At 36.0% G+C, this 15,988-nt stretch overlaps 1 protein-coding gene across 1 annotated transcript in view; it reads left to right on the top strand.

Annotated features, from left to right (window-relative positions):
* TLL1 (tolloid like 1) overlaps positions 1 to 15,988 on the top strand; it is a 260,424-nt gene that overhangs the window by 176,828 nt on the left and 67,608 nt on the right. The window contains exon 10 of the mRNA XM_060147159.1: positions 14,243 to 14,345. Within this exon, the coding sequence (XP_060003142.1) occupies positions 14,243 to 14,345 (103 nt within the window). The remainder of the gene's footprint in view (positions 1 to 14,242; positions 14,346 to 15,988) is intronic.

Below are 15,988 nucleotides of genomic sequence, written 5' to 3'. Positions count from 1 at the left end.
ACCACTGTGCCACCAGGGGAGCCCCTAGAGAATTTTTAATTTCATTTATTCTGTTGCTCATCACTGTTTGTTTGCTCTTTGGTTCTTCTAAGTGCTTGTTAAACGTCTCTTGTATATTCTGCATCTTATCTCCAAGATTTTGGATCATCTTTACTATCATTATTCTGAATCAATTTTCAGGTAGACTGCCTATTTCCTCTTCATTTGTTAGATCTGGTGGGTTTTTGCCTTGCTCCTTCATCTGTTTGTTTCTCTGTCTTCTCATTTTGCTTAACTTACTGTGTTTCGGGTCTCCTTTTTGCAGGCTGCAGGTTCTTAGTTCCCTTTCTTTTTGGTGTCTGTCCCCAGTGGCTAAGGTTGGTTCAGTGGGTTGTGTAGGCTTCCTGGTGGAGGAGACTAGAGCCTGTGTTCTGGTGGATGAGGCTGGATCTTTTCTTTCTGGTGGGCAGGTCCACCTCTGGTGGTGTTTTTTGGGGTGTCTGTGGCCTTATTTTGATTTTAGGCAGCCTCTGTGACAATGGATGGGGTTTCATTCCTGTCTTTCTAGCTTTTTGGCATAGGGTGTCCTGCACTGTACCTTGCTGGTTTTTGAGTGGAGCTGGTTCTTGGTGTTGAGATGGAGTTCTCTGGGAGATTTTTGCCATTTGATATTACATGGAGCTGGGAGGTTTCTTGTGGAACAGTATCCTGAACTTGGTTCTCCCACCTCAGTAGCACAGCCCTGATGCCAGGCTGGAGCACCAAGAGCCTGTCCTCCACAAGGCTCAGAATAAAAGGGAGGAAACAAAGAAAGAAAGATAGATGAATATAAAATTTTAAAAGTTATTAAAATAAAAAATAATTATTAGGAAATAAATTTTTTATGTTATAAAAAAAAAAGGACCGCAGAACCCTAGGACAAATGGTAAAAGCAAAGCTATATAGACAAAATCACAGACAGAAACATACACTCCCAAAAAGAGAAAAAGGGGAAAAAATACATATATCATTCCTCCCAAAGTCCACCTCCTCAATTTGGGATATTTCCTTGTCTATTCAGGTATTCTACAGATGCAGGGCACATCAAGTTGACTGTGGAGATTTAATCCGCTGCTCTTGAGGCTGCTGGGAGTGATTTACCTTCCTCTTCTTTGTTTGCACAGCTCCTGGGGTTCAGCTTTGGATGTGGACCCGCCTCTGCGGGTAGGTCGCCTGAGGGCATCTGTTCCTTCTCAGACAGGGCGGGGTTAATGGAGCAGCTCCTTCTGATGTCTGGCTCACTCAGGCCAGGAGGAGGGAGGGGTATGGATGCAGGGCGATCCTGCGGCGGCAAAGGCCAGCATGACATTGCACCAGCCTCAGGTGTGCCGTGTGTTCTCCCAGAAAATTTGTCCCTGGATCACGGGACCCTGGCAGTGGCAGGCTGCAAAGGCTCCCAGCAGGGGAGATATGGAGAGTGACGTGTCCTTGCACACAGGCTTCTTGGTGGTGGCAGCAGCAGCCTTAGCATCTCATGCCCGTCTCTGTGGTCCGCACTGATAGCCGTGGCTTGCACCCGTCTCTGGAGCTCCTTTAAGCAGGGCTCCTAATCCCCTCTCCTCACGCACCAGGAAACAAAGGCAAGAAAACGTCTCTTGCCTCTTCAGCAGCTCCAGACATTTTCCGGGATTGCCCCCCGGCTAGCTGTGGCACACTCGCCCCCTTCAGGCTGTGTTCACACAGTGGACCCCAGTCCTCTCCCTGGGATCCAACCTCCGAAGCCCAAGCCTCAGCTCCCAGCCCCCACCCGCCCTGGCGGGTGAGCAGACAAGCCTCTTGGGATAGTGAGTTCTGGTCGGCACTGATCCTCTGTGTGGGAATCTCTCCGCGTTGCCCTCCACACCCGTGGCTGCACTCTCCTCCTTTCCTCCGTCATCTGCAGTTTCTGCCTGCGAAGGGGCATCCTAGTGTGTTGAAACCTTTCCTCTTTCACAGCTCCCTCCCACTGGTGCAGGTCCCGTCCCTATTCTTTTGTCTCTGCTTTTTCTTTTTTCTTTTGCCCTACCCAGGTATGTAGGGAGTTTCTTGCCTTTTGCCCTACCCAGGTATGTAGGGAGGTCTTCTGCCAGTGTTCAGTGGGTGTTCTGTAGGAGTTGTTCCACATGTAGATGTATTTCTGATGTATTTGTCGGGAGGAAAGTGATCTCTGCGTCTTAACTCTTCCGCCATCTTGAAGCTCTCTCCCCCAAGGCAAACTCTAAAATAATTAACAAAAGGGAGTGAATTGCACTGTAAGATAGTAGAAAAACATTATGAAGTTTCAGTAATTCAAATTCTGTGGTAATGTAAAATAGGCTTCTGGATTAATCTAAAAAAGTCAGAATTATGCCTCAGGGAGGAGTAGACGTCACATACTCATTTATAGAGATGATGTCTCAAATAAATTGGGAAAAGACTTTTTTAATAAATAATAATGAAAATATTTTTGAAAAAATTAAACTTTTTATAAATTTATTTATTTATTTATGGCTGTGTTGAGTCTTTGTTGCTGCACGCAGGCTTTCTTTAGTTCTTCGTTGTGGTGCCTGGGGTTCTCATTGCGGCAGCTTCTCTTCTTGCGGAGCACAGGCTCTAGGTGTATGGCTTTCAGTAGCTGCAGCAAGCGGGCTTCAGTAGCTCTGGCTTGTGGACTCTAGTGCACAGGCTCAGTAGTTGTGGTACATAGGCTTAGTTGCTCTGCAGCATGTGGGACGTCCTGGACAAGGGCTCAAACCCATGTCCCCTGCATCGACAGGCAGATTTTTAACCATTGCACCACCAGGAAAGTCCCTAAACTTTTATTTTATGTTGCATATTTTTTCTAAAGAAAGCATAAGTGATTTGTTTTTTATTTTGAAAAAGATGTCGGGTACATAAATTGAAAATAAGAAAATGTAATAAAATAATTTTTAGAGCTATTTACATAAACTAAATCTCTTTTATAAAAATGCAAATATACATATTAAAATCAAAATGAAGAATATTATAGCACAAATGGATAAGACAACATTGATATTATACATATATGAAGAGTTGTCATAAATTAATAAATAAAGATTTACACCATATTAGAAAATGACTGAAGAAGCAGAGTATTTATTGAAGTATCAGGGTAAATAGATATTTAATCAATGTATGAAATTGTTTACTCTCATTTTTTATCAAAGTGATGCTACAACAATGTGCTGTATTTCATTCATCAAATTGGCAAAGAAGGAATAGAATGATAATATCAAATGATGGTGAGAGTACCCAGCTCCTGGAAGTAAACATTGAGATAACATTTCTGAAGAACTCTGCTAATCTGTGTCACATTTTGCAAAACACTTTATCCTAGAAATTTATCCTACAGCTATTATGTTTATATGCAAAGATAGCTATTTTGAAAATTTGAAAACAAAATAAAATTTGAAAGCTGAAAGAAAACACTGATTGATTTTTTTAGGTACTAAATATTCTATTTTTAAAAATATACATAATGGCCAATGAAAAAGTGAAATGTTTATTTGATAATTTCCTTTTCAAATTATTTTTATTAAGAAGGAATAAAACATGGTATAAATGAGAAGACTGTCACTAAATTTCTCTCTCTGAAGATAATCACATGAGTTATTATTTTAAAATATCATGGCACCCGTATTACAAACTATGTTTTTTTAAAGACTGTATTTCCTGGAACTAGAGACTATGTTTTCAAATTATTGGTAAGTTTAATAAGCAGGTTAAAAATCATAGGCATGAAAAGATCTAATTTTTTAAATTACATATGTTAGAGACAAGATTATAGAAGAATATAAGCATTGTGTTGGTATATACCAACACAATGCTTATTTCTCCTGGTAAGTTTACAAATAGGTTTTGATTTCTTCTTCCTTTCCTTTTCTACAATAAAAGTATATTATTTTATCCAGGAAAAAAAAATTTTTAAATAAGAGTGTTGTGCAATAATGTGAATGTACTTAATGCCACAGAACTCTATACTTAAAATGGTTAAAATGTTAAATTTTATGTATATTTTACCACAGTTAAAAATAAGATTGAAAATAATAATAATCATAATAAGATTGTTAATGTACATGTATGTTTTCCTAGGACTGAGGTTCTGAAGGTAAAGGCAGTCCTGTTCAATCCCAGGCCGTCCTTGACATTACACAGCAAATGCTGGGAACAGCCCAGAATGTGCCTCTGGGAATGTAGCTGTACTGAGCTGACAGAAGCAAATAATATCGATTTTTTCATTCCTTAGAATTGATTGACCTTTCAACAAGGGCATATTGCTTATGTCTTGACTAGAGTTAATATTTTTTCTTTTCCTATATAGCCCATTTAAAAACTATTATTTGACCTCTTTCATTTTGCAAAACTTTCTTTTTACAAAATCTAATGATTTACACATATGGGGTCAATTTACAATATAATATTTATATTGCCAAAGGCCACTGCTTAAATTTAGCAATTACTACGTAGAAAAATCTTTGATTTTATTAAAATAAATGCATCTGCTGGTTTGTGAAAGAAATCTTTGCCATCAAGAATCTTACAAACATATAACAAGGACAAGGCCTAGAAGAAAGCAAGACAGAACTTGTCATGGATTTGCAGATGTAAGAGAGCTCAGACCTTGTTGTGAGATCCAGACATGACTGAAAAAAGGGCAGTATTTATTTCAAACTTTGAGAGATATGAAGAGTTTCTAGAAATAGGGAAGGGGAAAGTAGGATCCCAGGTAGAATTATGTATACCTTGAATAAAGGAATACTAAAATTGGGGTACTTTGTCAGGATGCAATAGCAAGAGTCTGGGATGGGTGGGATGAAGATTCTTTGTTTGAGATAGTGAAAGTGAGGCAGAAAAGGTAGGTTATCACATAGAATCTTTGATGCCCAGGCTTAGAAATTTATAAAGATGGATGTAAAGCCACCAATACCATGATGGGAACCCAACTTTACTGGGATTAAAATGATCATAGAGTGTAGGATGAATTGGAGAATAGTTCAAGTAAAAAACAAAACTCATCTTGTGAAGCTCTTACATTAATTCAGAGAAGCATGGAGAACACTGACAATGAAATAGAAGGAGGAGAACATTTTCAGGGGCATTGCAGAGTATCTATAGAAATTGACAACTGATTAGATATAGGGATGGAGTAAGGATTAAGGAAAGGCAGGTATAAAAATTGTTCCTGTGAATAGTTGGTGATGACAAATAAAATTTTCAAAATCCAGATATTATCATATATACTTAAGCAGAAAAATTATTTTCACAGCCTAATCCAGCTCCTGGTCTTCACCTGCCATATAATGAACCCCTGATGGAATTATGATCTGAGTCAAACAACTAGTCTGTTGTAAGGCAGGGGCTTAAACCAAGGCCCCAAGTTCTCCTGCCCATTCTTCTTTAGAATTTAAATTAAGAATCCCTTATTTTGACATGTTCATTTTCCTGGGAAACTTTAATGTTTTTATGTCTCCCAGCAGAGTTGGATTAAGTAAATTGGATTAATATTTTTATTTATTTCATAACTGTTTAGGATTCATTTTTTTAACATCTTTATTGGAGCATAATTGTTTTACAATGGTGTGTTAGTTTCTGCTTTATAACAAAGTGAATCAGTTATACATATACATATGTTCCCATATCTCTTCCCTCTTGCATCTCCCTCCCTCCCACCATCCCTATCCCAGCCCTCTAGGTGGTCACAAACCACCTAGCTGATCTCCCTGTGCTACGCGGCTGCTTACCACTAGCTATCTATTTTACGTTTGGTAGTGTATATAAGTCCATGCCACTCTCTCACTTTGTCATAGCTTAACCTTCCCCCTCCCCAAATCATCAAGTCTATTCTCTAGTAGGTCTGTGTCTTTATTCCCATCTTACCCCTAGGTTCTTCATGACATTTTTTTTTCTTAGATTCCATATATATGTGTTAGCATATGGTATTTGTCTTTCTCTTTCTGACTTACTTCACTCTGTATGACAGACTCTAGGTCCATCCACCTCACTACAAATATCTCAATTTCATTTCTTTTTATGGCTGAGTAATATCCAGTTGTATATATGTGCCACATCTTCTTTATCCACTCATCCAATGCTGAACACTTAGGTTGCTTCCATGTCCTGGCTATTGTAAATAGAGCTGCAATGAATATTTTCGTACATTACTCTTTTTGAATTATGGTTTTCTCAGGGTATATACCCAGTAGTGGGATTGCTGGGTTGTATGGTAGTTCTATTTGTAGTTTTTTAAGGAACCTCCATACTATTCTCCATAGTGGCTGTATCAATTTACATTCCCACCAACAGTGCAAGAGTTTTCCCTTTTCTCCACAACCTCTCCAGCATTTATCGTTTGCAGATTTTCTGAGTATGCCCATTCAGACCAGAGTGAGGTGATACCACAATGTACTTTTGATTTCATTTCTCTAATGATTAGTGATGTTGAGAATTCTTTCATGTGCTTGTTGGCAATCTGTATATCTTCTTTGGAGAAATGTCTATTTAGGTCTTCTGCCCATTTTTGGATTGGGTTGTTTGGTTTTTCTTTTATTGAGCTGCATGATCTGCTTATAATACTGGAGATTTATTCTTTGTCAGTTGCTTCATTTGCAAATATTTCCTCTCATTCGGAGGGTTGTCTTTTGGTCTTGTTTATGGTTTGCTTTGCTGTGCAAAAGCTTTTAAGTTTCATTAGGTCCCATTTCTTTACTTTTGTTTTTATTTCCATTACTCTAGGAGGTGAGTCAAAAAGGATCTTGCTGTGATTTATGTCATAGAGTGTTCTGCCTATATTTTCCTCTAAGAGTTTGATAGTGTCTAGCCTTACATTTAGGTCTTTAATACATTTTGAGTTTATTTTTGTGTATGGTGTTATGGAGTGTTCTAATTTCATACTTTTACATGTACCTGTCCAGTTTTCCCAGTAAAACTTATTGAAGACTCTGTCTTTTCTCCACTGTATATTCTTGCCGCCTTTATCAAAGATAAGGTGACCATATGTGTGTGGGTTTACCTCTGGGCTTTCAATCCTGTTCCATTGATCTATATTTCTGTTTTTGTGCCAGTACCATACTCTCCTGATTAGTGTAGCTTTGTAGTGTAGTCTGAAGTCAGGGAGCCTGATTCCTCCAGCTCCATTTTTCATTCTCAAGATTGCTTTGGCTATTCAGAGTCTTTTGTGTTTCCATACAAATTGTGAAATTTTTTGTTCTAGTTCTGTGAAAAATGCCAGTGGTAGTTTGATAGAGATTGCATTGAATCTGTAGATTGCTTTGGGTAGCAGACTCATTTTCACAATATTGATTCTCCCAATCCAAGAACATGCTATCTCTCTCCATCTATTTGTATCATCTTTAATTTCTTTCATCAGTGTCTTATAATTTTATGCATACAGGTCTTTTGTCTCCTTAGGTAGGTTTATTCCTAGATATTTTATTCTTTCTGTTGCAATGGTAAATGGGAGTGTTTTCTTAATTTCACTTTCAGATTTTTCATCATTAGTGTATAGGAATGCAAGAGACATCTGTGCATTAATTTTGTATCCTGCTACTTTACCAAATTCATTGATTAGCTCTAGTAGTTTTCTGGTAGCATCTTTAGGATTTTCTATGTATAGTACCATGATATCTGCAAACAGTGACAGCTTTACTTCTTCTCTTCTGATTTTGATTCCTTTTATTTCTTTTTCTTCTCTGATTGCTATGGCTAAAACTTCCAAAACTATGTTGAATAATAGTGGTGAGGGTGGGCAACCTTGTCTTGTTCCTGATCGTAGTGGAAATGGTTTCAGTTTTTCACCATTGAGGGCGATGTTGGCTGTGGGTTTGTCATATATGGCCTTTATTATGTTGAGGAAAGTTCCCTCTATGCCTAGTTTCTGCAGGGTTTTTATCAGAAATGGGAGCTGAATGTTGTCGAAAACCTTCTCTCCATCTATTGAGATGATCATATGATTTTTCTCCTTCAATTTGTTAATATGGTGTATCACATTGATTGATTTGCATATACTGAAGAATCCTTGCATTCTTGGAATAAACCCCACTTGATCATGGTGTATGATCCTTATAATGTGCTGTTGGATTCTGTTTGCTAATATTTTGTTGAGCATTTTTGCATCTATGTTCATCAGTGATATTGGCCTGTAGTTTTCTTTCTTTGGCATCTTTATCTCGTTTTGGTATCAGGGTGATGGTGGCCTCATAGAATGGGTTTCGTAGTGTTCCTCCTGCTGCTATATTTGGAAGAGTTTGAGCAGGATAGGTGTTAGCTCTTCTCTAAATATTTGATAGAATTTGCCTGTGAAGCCATCCAGTCCTGGGATTTTGTTTGTTGGAAGATGTTTAATCAGAGTTTCAATTTCAATGTTGTGATTGGTCTGTTCATATTTTCTATGTCTTCCTGATTTAGTCTCGGCAGGTTGTGCATTTCTAAGAATTTGTCCATTTCTTCCAGATTATTCTTTTTACTGGCATAGAGTTGCTTGTAGTAATCTCTCATGATTCTTTGTATTTCGGCAGTGTCAGTTCTTACTTCTCCTTTTTCATCACTAATTGTATTGATTTGAGTCTTCTCCCTTTTTTTCTTGATGAGTCTGACTAATGGTTTATCAATTTGGTTTATCTTCTCAAAGAACCAGCTTTTAGTTTTATTGATCTTTACTATCATTTCCTTCATTTTTCTTTCATTTATTTCTGATCTGATGTGCATGATTTATTTCCTTCTGCTAACTTTGGGGTTTTTTTGTTCTTCTTTCTCTAATTGCTTTAGGTGCAAGGTTAGGTTATTTATTCAAGATACTTCCTGTTTCTTAAGGTAGGATTGTATTGCTATAAACTTCCTTCTTAGAACTGCTTTCACTGTATCCTATAGGTTTTGGGTCATCTTGTCTCCATTGTCATTTGTTTCTAGGTATTTTTTGAATTCCCCTTTGATTTCTTCAGTGATCACTTGGTTATTAAGAAGTGTATTGTTTAGCCGCCATGTGTTTGTAGTTTTTACAGATCTTTTCCTGTAATTGATATCTAGTCTCATACCGTTGTGGTCAGAAAAGATACTTGATATGAGTTCAATTTTCTTAAATTTACCAAGACTTGATTTGTGACCCAAGATATGAACTGTACAGGAGACTGTTTCATGACCACTTGAGAAAAATGTGTATTCTGCTGTTTTGGATAGAATGTCTTATAAATATCCATTAAGTCCATCTTGTTTAATGTATCATTTAAAGCTTGTGTTTCTTTATTTATTTTCATTTTGGATGATCTGTCCATTGGTGAAAGTGGGGTGTTAAAGTCCCATACTATGAATGTGTTACTGTCGATTTCCCCTTTTATGACTGTTAGTATTTGCCTTATGTATTGAGGTGCTCCTATATTGGGTGCATAAATATTTACAATTGTTATATCTTCTTCTTGGAACAATCCCTTGATCATTATGTAGTGTACTTCTTTGTTTCTTGTAATAGTCTTTATTTTAAAGTCTATTTTGTCTGATATGAGAATTGCTACTCCAGCTTTCTTTCTTTCTTTTTTTTTTTTTTTCTTGCCGTATGTATGCCTCTCACTGTTGTGGCCTCTCCCGTTGCAGAGCACAGGATCCGGACATGCAGGTTCAACAGCCGTGGCTCACGGGCCCAGTCACTCCACAGCATGTGATATCTTCCCAGACTGGGGCACGAACCCATGTCCCCTGCATCGGCAGGCAGACTCTCAACAACTGCGCCACCAGGGAAGCCCCCAGTTTTCTTTTGATTTACATTTGCATGGCATATCTTTTTCCATCCCCTCACCTTCACTCTGTATATGTCCCTAGGTCTGAAGTGGGTCTCTTTAGACAGCATATATACGGATCTTTTTTTTTATCCATTCAGCCAGTCTGTGTCTTTTGGTGGGAGCATTTAATCCATTTAAATTTAAGGTAATTATCGATATGTTTGTTCCTATTCCCATTTTCTTAATTGTTTTGGGTTTGTTATTGTAGGTCTTTTCCTTCTCTTGTGTTTCCTGCCTAGAGAAGTTCCTTTAGCATTTGTTGTAACGTTGGTTTGGTGGTGCTGAACTCTCTCAGCTTTTGCTTGTCTGTGAAGATTTTAATTTCTCCATCAAATCTGAATGAGATCCTTGCTGGATAGAGTAATCTTGGTTGAAGGTTTTTCTCCCTCATCACTTTAAATATGTCCTGCCATTCCCTTCTGGCTTGCAGAGTTTCTGCTGCCAGAAACTTATGGGGGATTCCCTTGTGTGTTATTTGTGTTTTTTCCCTTGCTGCTTTTAATATGTTTTCTTTGTATTTAGTTTTTGGTAGTTTGATTAATATGTGTTGTGATGTGCCAGCATTCTGTGATTGTTCTATAGGAACAGTTCCACGTGTAGATGTATTTCTGATGTATCTGTGGGGAGGAAGGTGATTTCCGCCTCTTACTCTTATGCCATCTTCCTCAACTCCTGTTCAGGATTTATATTGTAAGGGATGCTCAAGTATGTACCATGAAAATAATAATACATGAGAATCTTAACAATGTATTTAGATTACTTTAGTGTTTTTCTACACATTATCCAATTAAATCTCTCTGATTTAATTCTGCTGAGATCAGCCTGATATTATGATCTCTATTTTATAGCAAGAACATTCATTCAAACTCAGAAAGTTTAAGTAAACTAGCAAACTGAGAGCTAGAACTTGAACCTACACTTTTTCACTCAAAGTCACAAACAACTCCTAGTTGTGAAAATAAATGCAAATTTTCCCTTTAGTATGATATAGTTCAGCACTGAACAAACCCTTAATTATCAATTATTCTTGGATTTGGCAAATCTTTCTGGAGAGGATATACAGTAAATATTTTTGACTCTGCCAGGTATGCAGTTTGTTCAAGTACCCAGTGCTACCATTGTATTGCAGAAGCAGTCATAGACAATTTGTAAATGAATGTGTATAACAAAACTTTCTTTACAAAAACTGGCTACAGGCTGGATTTGGCCCATGGGGTATAGTTTACTGGTTCCTGATTTTGCCCCTAGTCTTATTTCTGAGAAGAAAACAGTTGTCTGCCTAGAGAGTTTATCAGACTTGTCCAAGCTGCTTCTGGATGGAGCCCTGAAATCTATTTTATTTTACTGCTTTTAATTCTAATATCTCTTTCTAAAAACTATTTAATAATATCAGTCTAATTGACAAGATTTCTACCTTCCCCATCCCCAGCACTATAAGGTATAAATATTATTCTAATTGGTCTTTTTATGGTGTTCATGGAATTAGTTTAGGTAGATAGTAATGTCTTAATCGTGCTGACAAAAGTTCACTGCTTATATCATTCTCTGGAGACTTCCAGACATCTAGTCCCTTGACTGTTGATCTGCCTTTCTTCAAGATTGTTCACTCTGTAAGACTGTAAAACAAAGTCTTTAGTAAGCAAACTCCACAGCAATTGAATCCATTTAATTTGCAGAATAGCAAGTAAGACCCCGAACAGATCACAGGAAATCTTAGAATTTTCCTTGTATCTCCCTCAATCCCATGTTCCAGAGGAACTATGATTAATTTTAAATTGAGAAATGGTAAACTGATACTTAACATAAGAAATAAAACATCTATATAATTGTGCTAGGTAGTTTTTATTTCATCATTCTTTGAAAAAAAGATGCAATGTATTTATATAAAATAGCATAATATAAAACAATCAAATATTTTTCAAGTGCTTTTGATTTGTAATTCAATTATGGATTCTGCTAGCAACCTTATTCAAAGGCCAACGTTTCACTTCTACATCAGAGCCCTAAGATTTGATTTTCGAAAACCTATCTTTATTACATTTTCTGCTTCTAAAGGACGCTATGTTTTACATTAAAGTAGGCCAGTTTTGTTCCTTCACAGTGCTTGGAGTTTAAAATAGAAGATTAAAAACAAGATAGGAAACTTTTCTGTTTAGAGTTACCCCCCTTCCAACTGTGTGTGTGTGTGTGTGTGTGTGTGTGTGTGTGCGTGTGCACACGCACGCACGTATGTGTATGTGTGTGTGTTCCAGACTTCAAATATTAACTGTTTGTTAGCAATCCAACCACATCGTTTCAATTTTGAATAAATTTTGATGACACACATCCCTCCAATTTAGCTGATTTTTTTCCTCATCAAGGAGGAAGTTGAAACTCTTTGCATACCATTATACAACTCCTTTATACCCCAGAAGGAAGCCACAAATGAGCCTGGAGGTCTACTGTTTGTGTCTGTATTCTAGTTTTGCCCTCTCTGCTATAATAAATTAGTTCTCATATGATCATACAGAGTTGAAACCCTGGTGGTTGCTACAGGGAAAATACAAATGGAGAATGAAACTTAATATCAGACAGTGGTAGTATTCCCCATTTGTAGCAGACTTAAAGTAAATATAAAGTTAAGGGGGAAAACCAGAAATTATTTCCTAATTATGTCCTAAGAATAACCTAATGTTGAATTGGTATTCAGAGATGGAAGAGCAAGCATATTGGTAACTACAGAAAAATAGTTTAGAAACTGCATTTTGATAATCAAGTATGGAGGGTTATTGAAAAAGAAAGGGAAAAAAAGGATTAGTTCTTTGTCCTTTGATATTTTGGAAATTCTTGTAAAAGGTTTTTTAGAATATTTAGAATGATAAAATCAGATGAAGGGAAAAAAACCAAAGGAAAAAGAAAAAAAACTATAAATAAGGTAGAAAGAAATAAATGAAGTTTTATTAAACTGAAGCAAATTATGCCACGCCTACTGCATTACAGTTAAACAACATCTTGTCTCTATTTTCACATCCTTGATAGATTTCACCCTTTTGTAATCAAGAAAGTACATGTTTAAAGAAACTGGTAAATGTTGAATTTAACGGTAAAATGTTAACACCATTATAAGGTACAACTGACTTTCATTATAGTTAGATAAATTCTTAATTTCCATCTCTGTGAAATTGTTATTTATATGGGCAATTAAAACCAACTTTGGCATACAATTTCATCAATGATCATCATGGTGCTGAGATATAAGATGCCATGAGAAATATTTATTGTTATGCTGTATCTTCATCCTAGGAAGAAGTAAGCTAGTTGAGTGAGGATTGATTTGCCATAATTAGTACTTACCTTTCTGTTAAATACTTTGCTCAAGAAAGGGGAGAAGTATATGTTTTCTAACACAAAAAAGGTAGTACTTTTAGGGAATATGGATTCAAAATTATGCTTTTTCTTTTTTTTTTTCATTCCTCGAGAGTCTTCCTACATTGGAATTTTTATATTGACACAAAAGGATTCTGTAAATACTGTTACAACCTACAGTTTTATATTAGAAGTATGTCAAATATTCATAATTTGTTGCTTTTGGACAAAGTCCATTTCAATTTCTAGATTAAAGAACAGGTTCATTGTACACCTTAAGCATCTTATATGTTTTAAGCAGAATAGAGTTAGAATGAGTTTTTGAATATAAAAAAGTATTTTCCAAGTGAATTTTACCTCAGCAGATATATGCATTTTTATGTTAGTTTGGCTCTACTTTTTGGTGTAATCAACTAAAAAGAAAGTTAATTATATGAAAAGTAAAGTCTTTTTATAAAGCAGTAAGAAAACTGTCTTTTCTAAAGTTTCTCTTGAATTATCTTAAAAGGCAGCATCATTTCAAAACAAAGTACAGAATAAAGGGTCATGTATAAGATCTTCTAACTTAAAAGGTCTTCGAATACATATTCTTGGATCTGGAGAAACATAGTGACATCTGTCTTTGATTATAGTTACATGGACAAATTTGAATTCTAGAGCTGTATTTAAAACATTTCAACATACACAATGATATTATGTTCCTGGAATATGGCACATGGTGGTTATTTTTAATGTAATTATAGATGTCTGAAATAAATTATTAAAAAGAAGACACTCAGTAAAATCAGAAGTTCTCATGGTTTAAGTCATGCTTATCTAAGAAAATTCAAAATAAACTATTTGAATAAAGACTTCTGTTTGTTTCACAATTGTTCAAATTAACTTTACAGAAACTTTGGTTTAATTGCTGAAATGTTTAGTTTCTTTATTGACATTGTGCTTCTAAATTGTTAGACATTAAAGTAAATGAGAAAATGGGTGTTTTTTTGAGGTGTTTATTTTAAAAATATTAGAGGGATACTAATACAGGAAAAAAAATTGCTATGAATCTCTTTTCACAGTAGTCCTGGGTTCCTAGCCATGTGAAGTTACAATCATTTTTAATCTGTGTATTCTTTTGTTACATTTTGAAGATTGTCTTAAACTTTACTACGATGGACCTATACAAAAGTAGTTTGTGCTGGTATGATTACATTGAAGTAAGAGATGGGTACTGGAGGAAATCACCTCTCCTTGGTAAGAGATTTTTTTGCCTCTGATGTGGCTATGCATGTAGTCTGTCTTGTCCAGAGACAATTCTTTCAAGAGTTATCTTAGGGTTTAAAATGTATGAGACCAACATTTTAATTTTTCTTATACTTTTTTCAATCACAGCAAAAATACTCACAGACAGATAGGTAAATAGACAATTAATTGATTTAAACCAGTTTCAATTATGAGGTGGTATTTGGACCTGAACATAATGATTTAGAATAGCTTATAGTGAATAATCATCACATATTCTGTATTTTTAATTTTAAAATCAGAGTTTTAATGAGTAAACCAGATAAATTGTGTATTTGTGTGTGTATGTTGTTTTGCTTTGTTTGCTAAGGCAGTAGAGCATGAGCTGTTAGGTACACATTTGGTTGCTGGCTTCCTGCACCAAGGATATTGGTTCCTATTGTAGACATCACAGTTTTGCTACTCAGGTTTTTGTGGCTGAGAAGGTGCATCTGTAGTTTGTGTCATAAATTGTAGCTCACATTTGGTGCTCATGAAAATATGCTACCGACATTTAACCACAGACCACATCACTAACTTACATTAGGCACTTTCTGTTGCCCTCTGTTTTACTTAAAGGTGAGAGCTGCTGTGAGCATGTGAGCATCTACTCTACTGACATTTTTTTTTGAGATTGTACTTCTATTTTTAGAAGTAGCTTTACTCAGCTGTGTTTATTTGCCTACATATCTTTTCTTCTTAATATCTAAAACCTGCTGAATGGACACTGTTGTATTAAAAGTGACAGCAGCCTTAGTAAGTCCCAGAGATCTGTAGAAATGCTTAAAAATAAGGAAAAATTAAGATTTGAGCTAATTTGATAAGTCAGGATGAGGAAAACATTGTATTGAACATTTAGTTTCTTAGCCTAGATGAAGCAATTTGTAATATATGTATGTGTGTTCCAAAGAAAACATTTCATTAAACTCATATTTCAAAACCAATTCTAAAACTGAAATATTGAGAACACTTTTTAGAGCGCCATCAGCATTACACACTGCAGGGTATAATGGCCTAACAGACTGGCTTAGTCTGATTACAATGCTCATGTGGAAAGCTTTCCCCACTATTTCCTCTGAGACCTTGTTCCTCAGAGTGTAGCTGTCACACTGGCAGCATCAGAATCACTTAAAAGGTTAGAAGTGTGGAAATGCAGGTCCCACTCCATACCTTCTGAACCAGAGACTGCATTTTGACAGACTCCCTGGCAATTCATATGCACATTATAGCTTTTTCTCTTTTAGTCAGGTTACTTTCTTCCAGTTTCCTTTTTTAAAGAATTGAAGTATAGTTGATTTACAGTGTTGTGTTAGTTTCAGGTGTACAGCAAAGTGGTTCAGATATAGATATATATTATTTTTTCAGATTATATTCCATTACAGGTTATTACAAGGTTTTGAATATGGTTTCCTGTGCTTTACAGTAAATCTTTTTTGTTTATCTATTTTATACATAGTAGTTTGTATCTGTTAATCTCATACTCCTAATTATCCCTCTCCCTCTCCCTTTCCCACACATTACAGTTTAAGGGACATTGCTCTCTTTTACATGTCCCTAATTTACTTTGCCATTTAGGGAGACATTTTTTCACCTGCTATCTGTTAGTATGAATTTGT

This window comes from Lagenorhynchus albirostris, chromosome 4 (assembly GCF_949774975.1).
Source record: "Lagenorhynchus albirostris chromosome 4, mLagAlb1.1, whole genome shotgun sequence".
Lineage (NCBI taxonomy): Eukaryota > Metazoa > Chordata > Mammalia > Artiodactyla > Delphinidae > Lagenorhynchus > Lagenorhynchus albirostris.
Note: the sequence above shows the minus strand (reverse complement) of the source record. Positions and strands in the feature narration are given on the sequence as shown.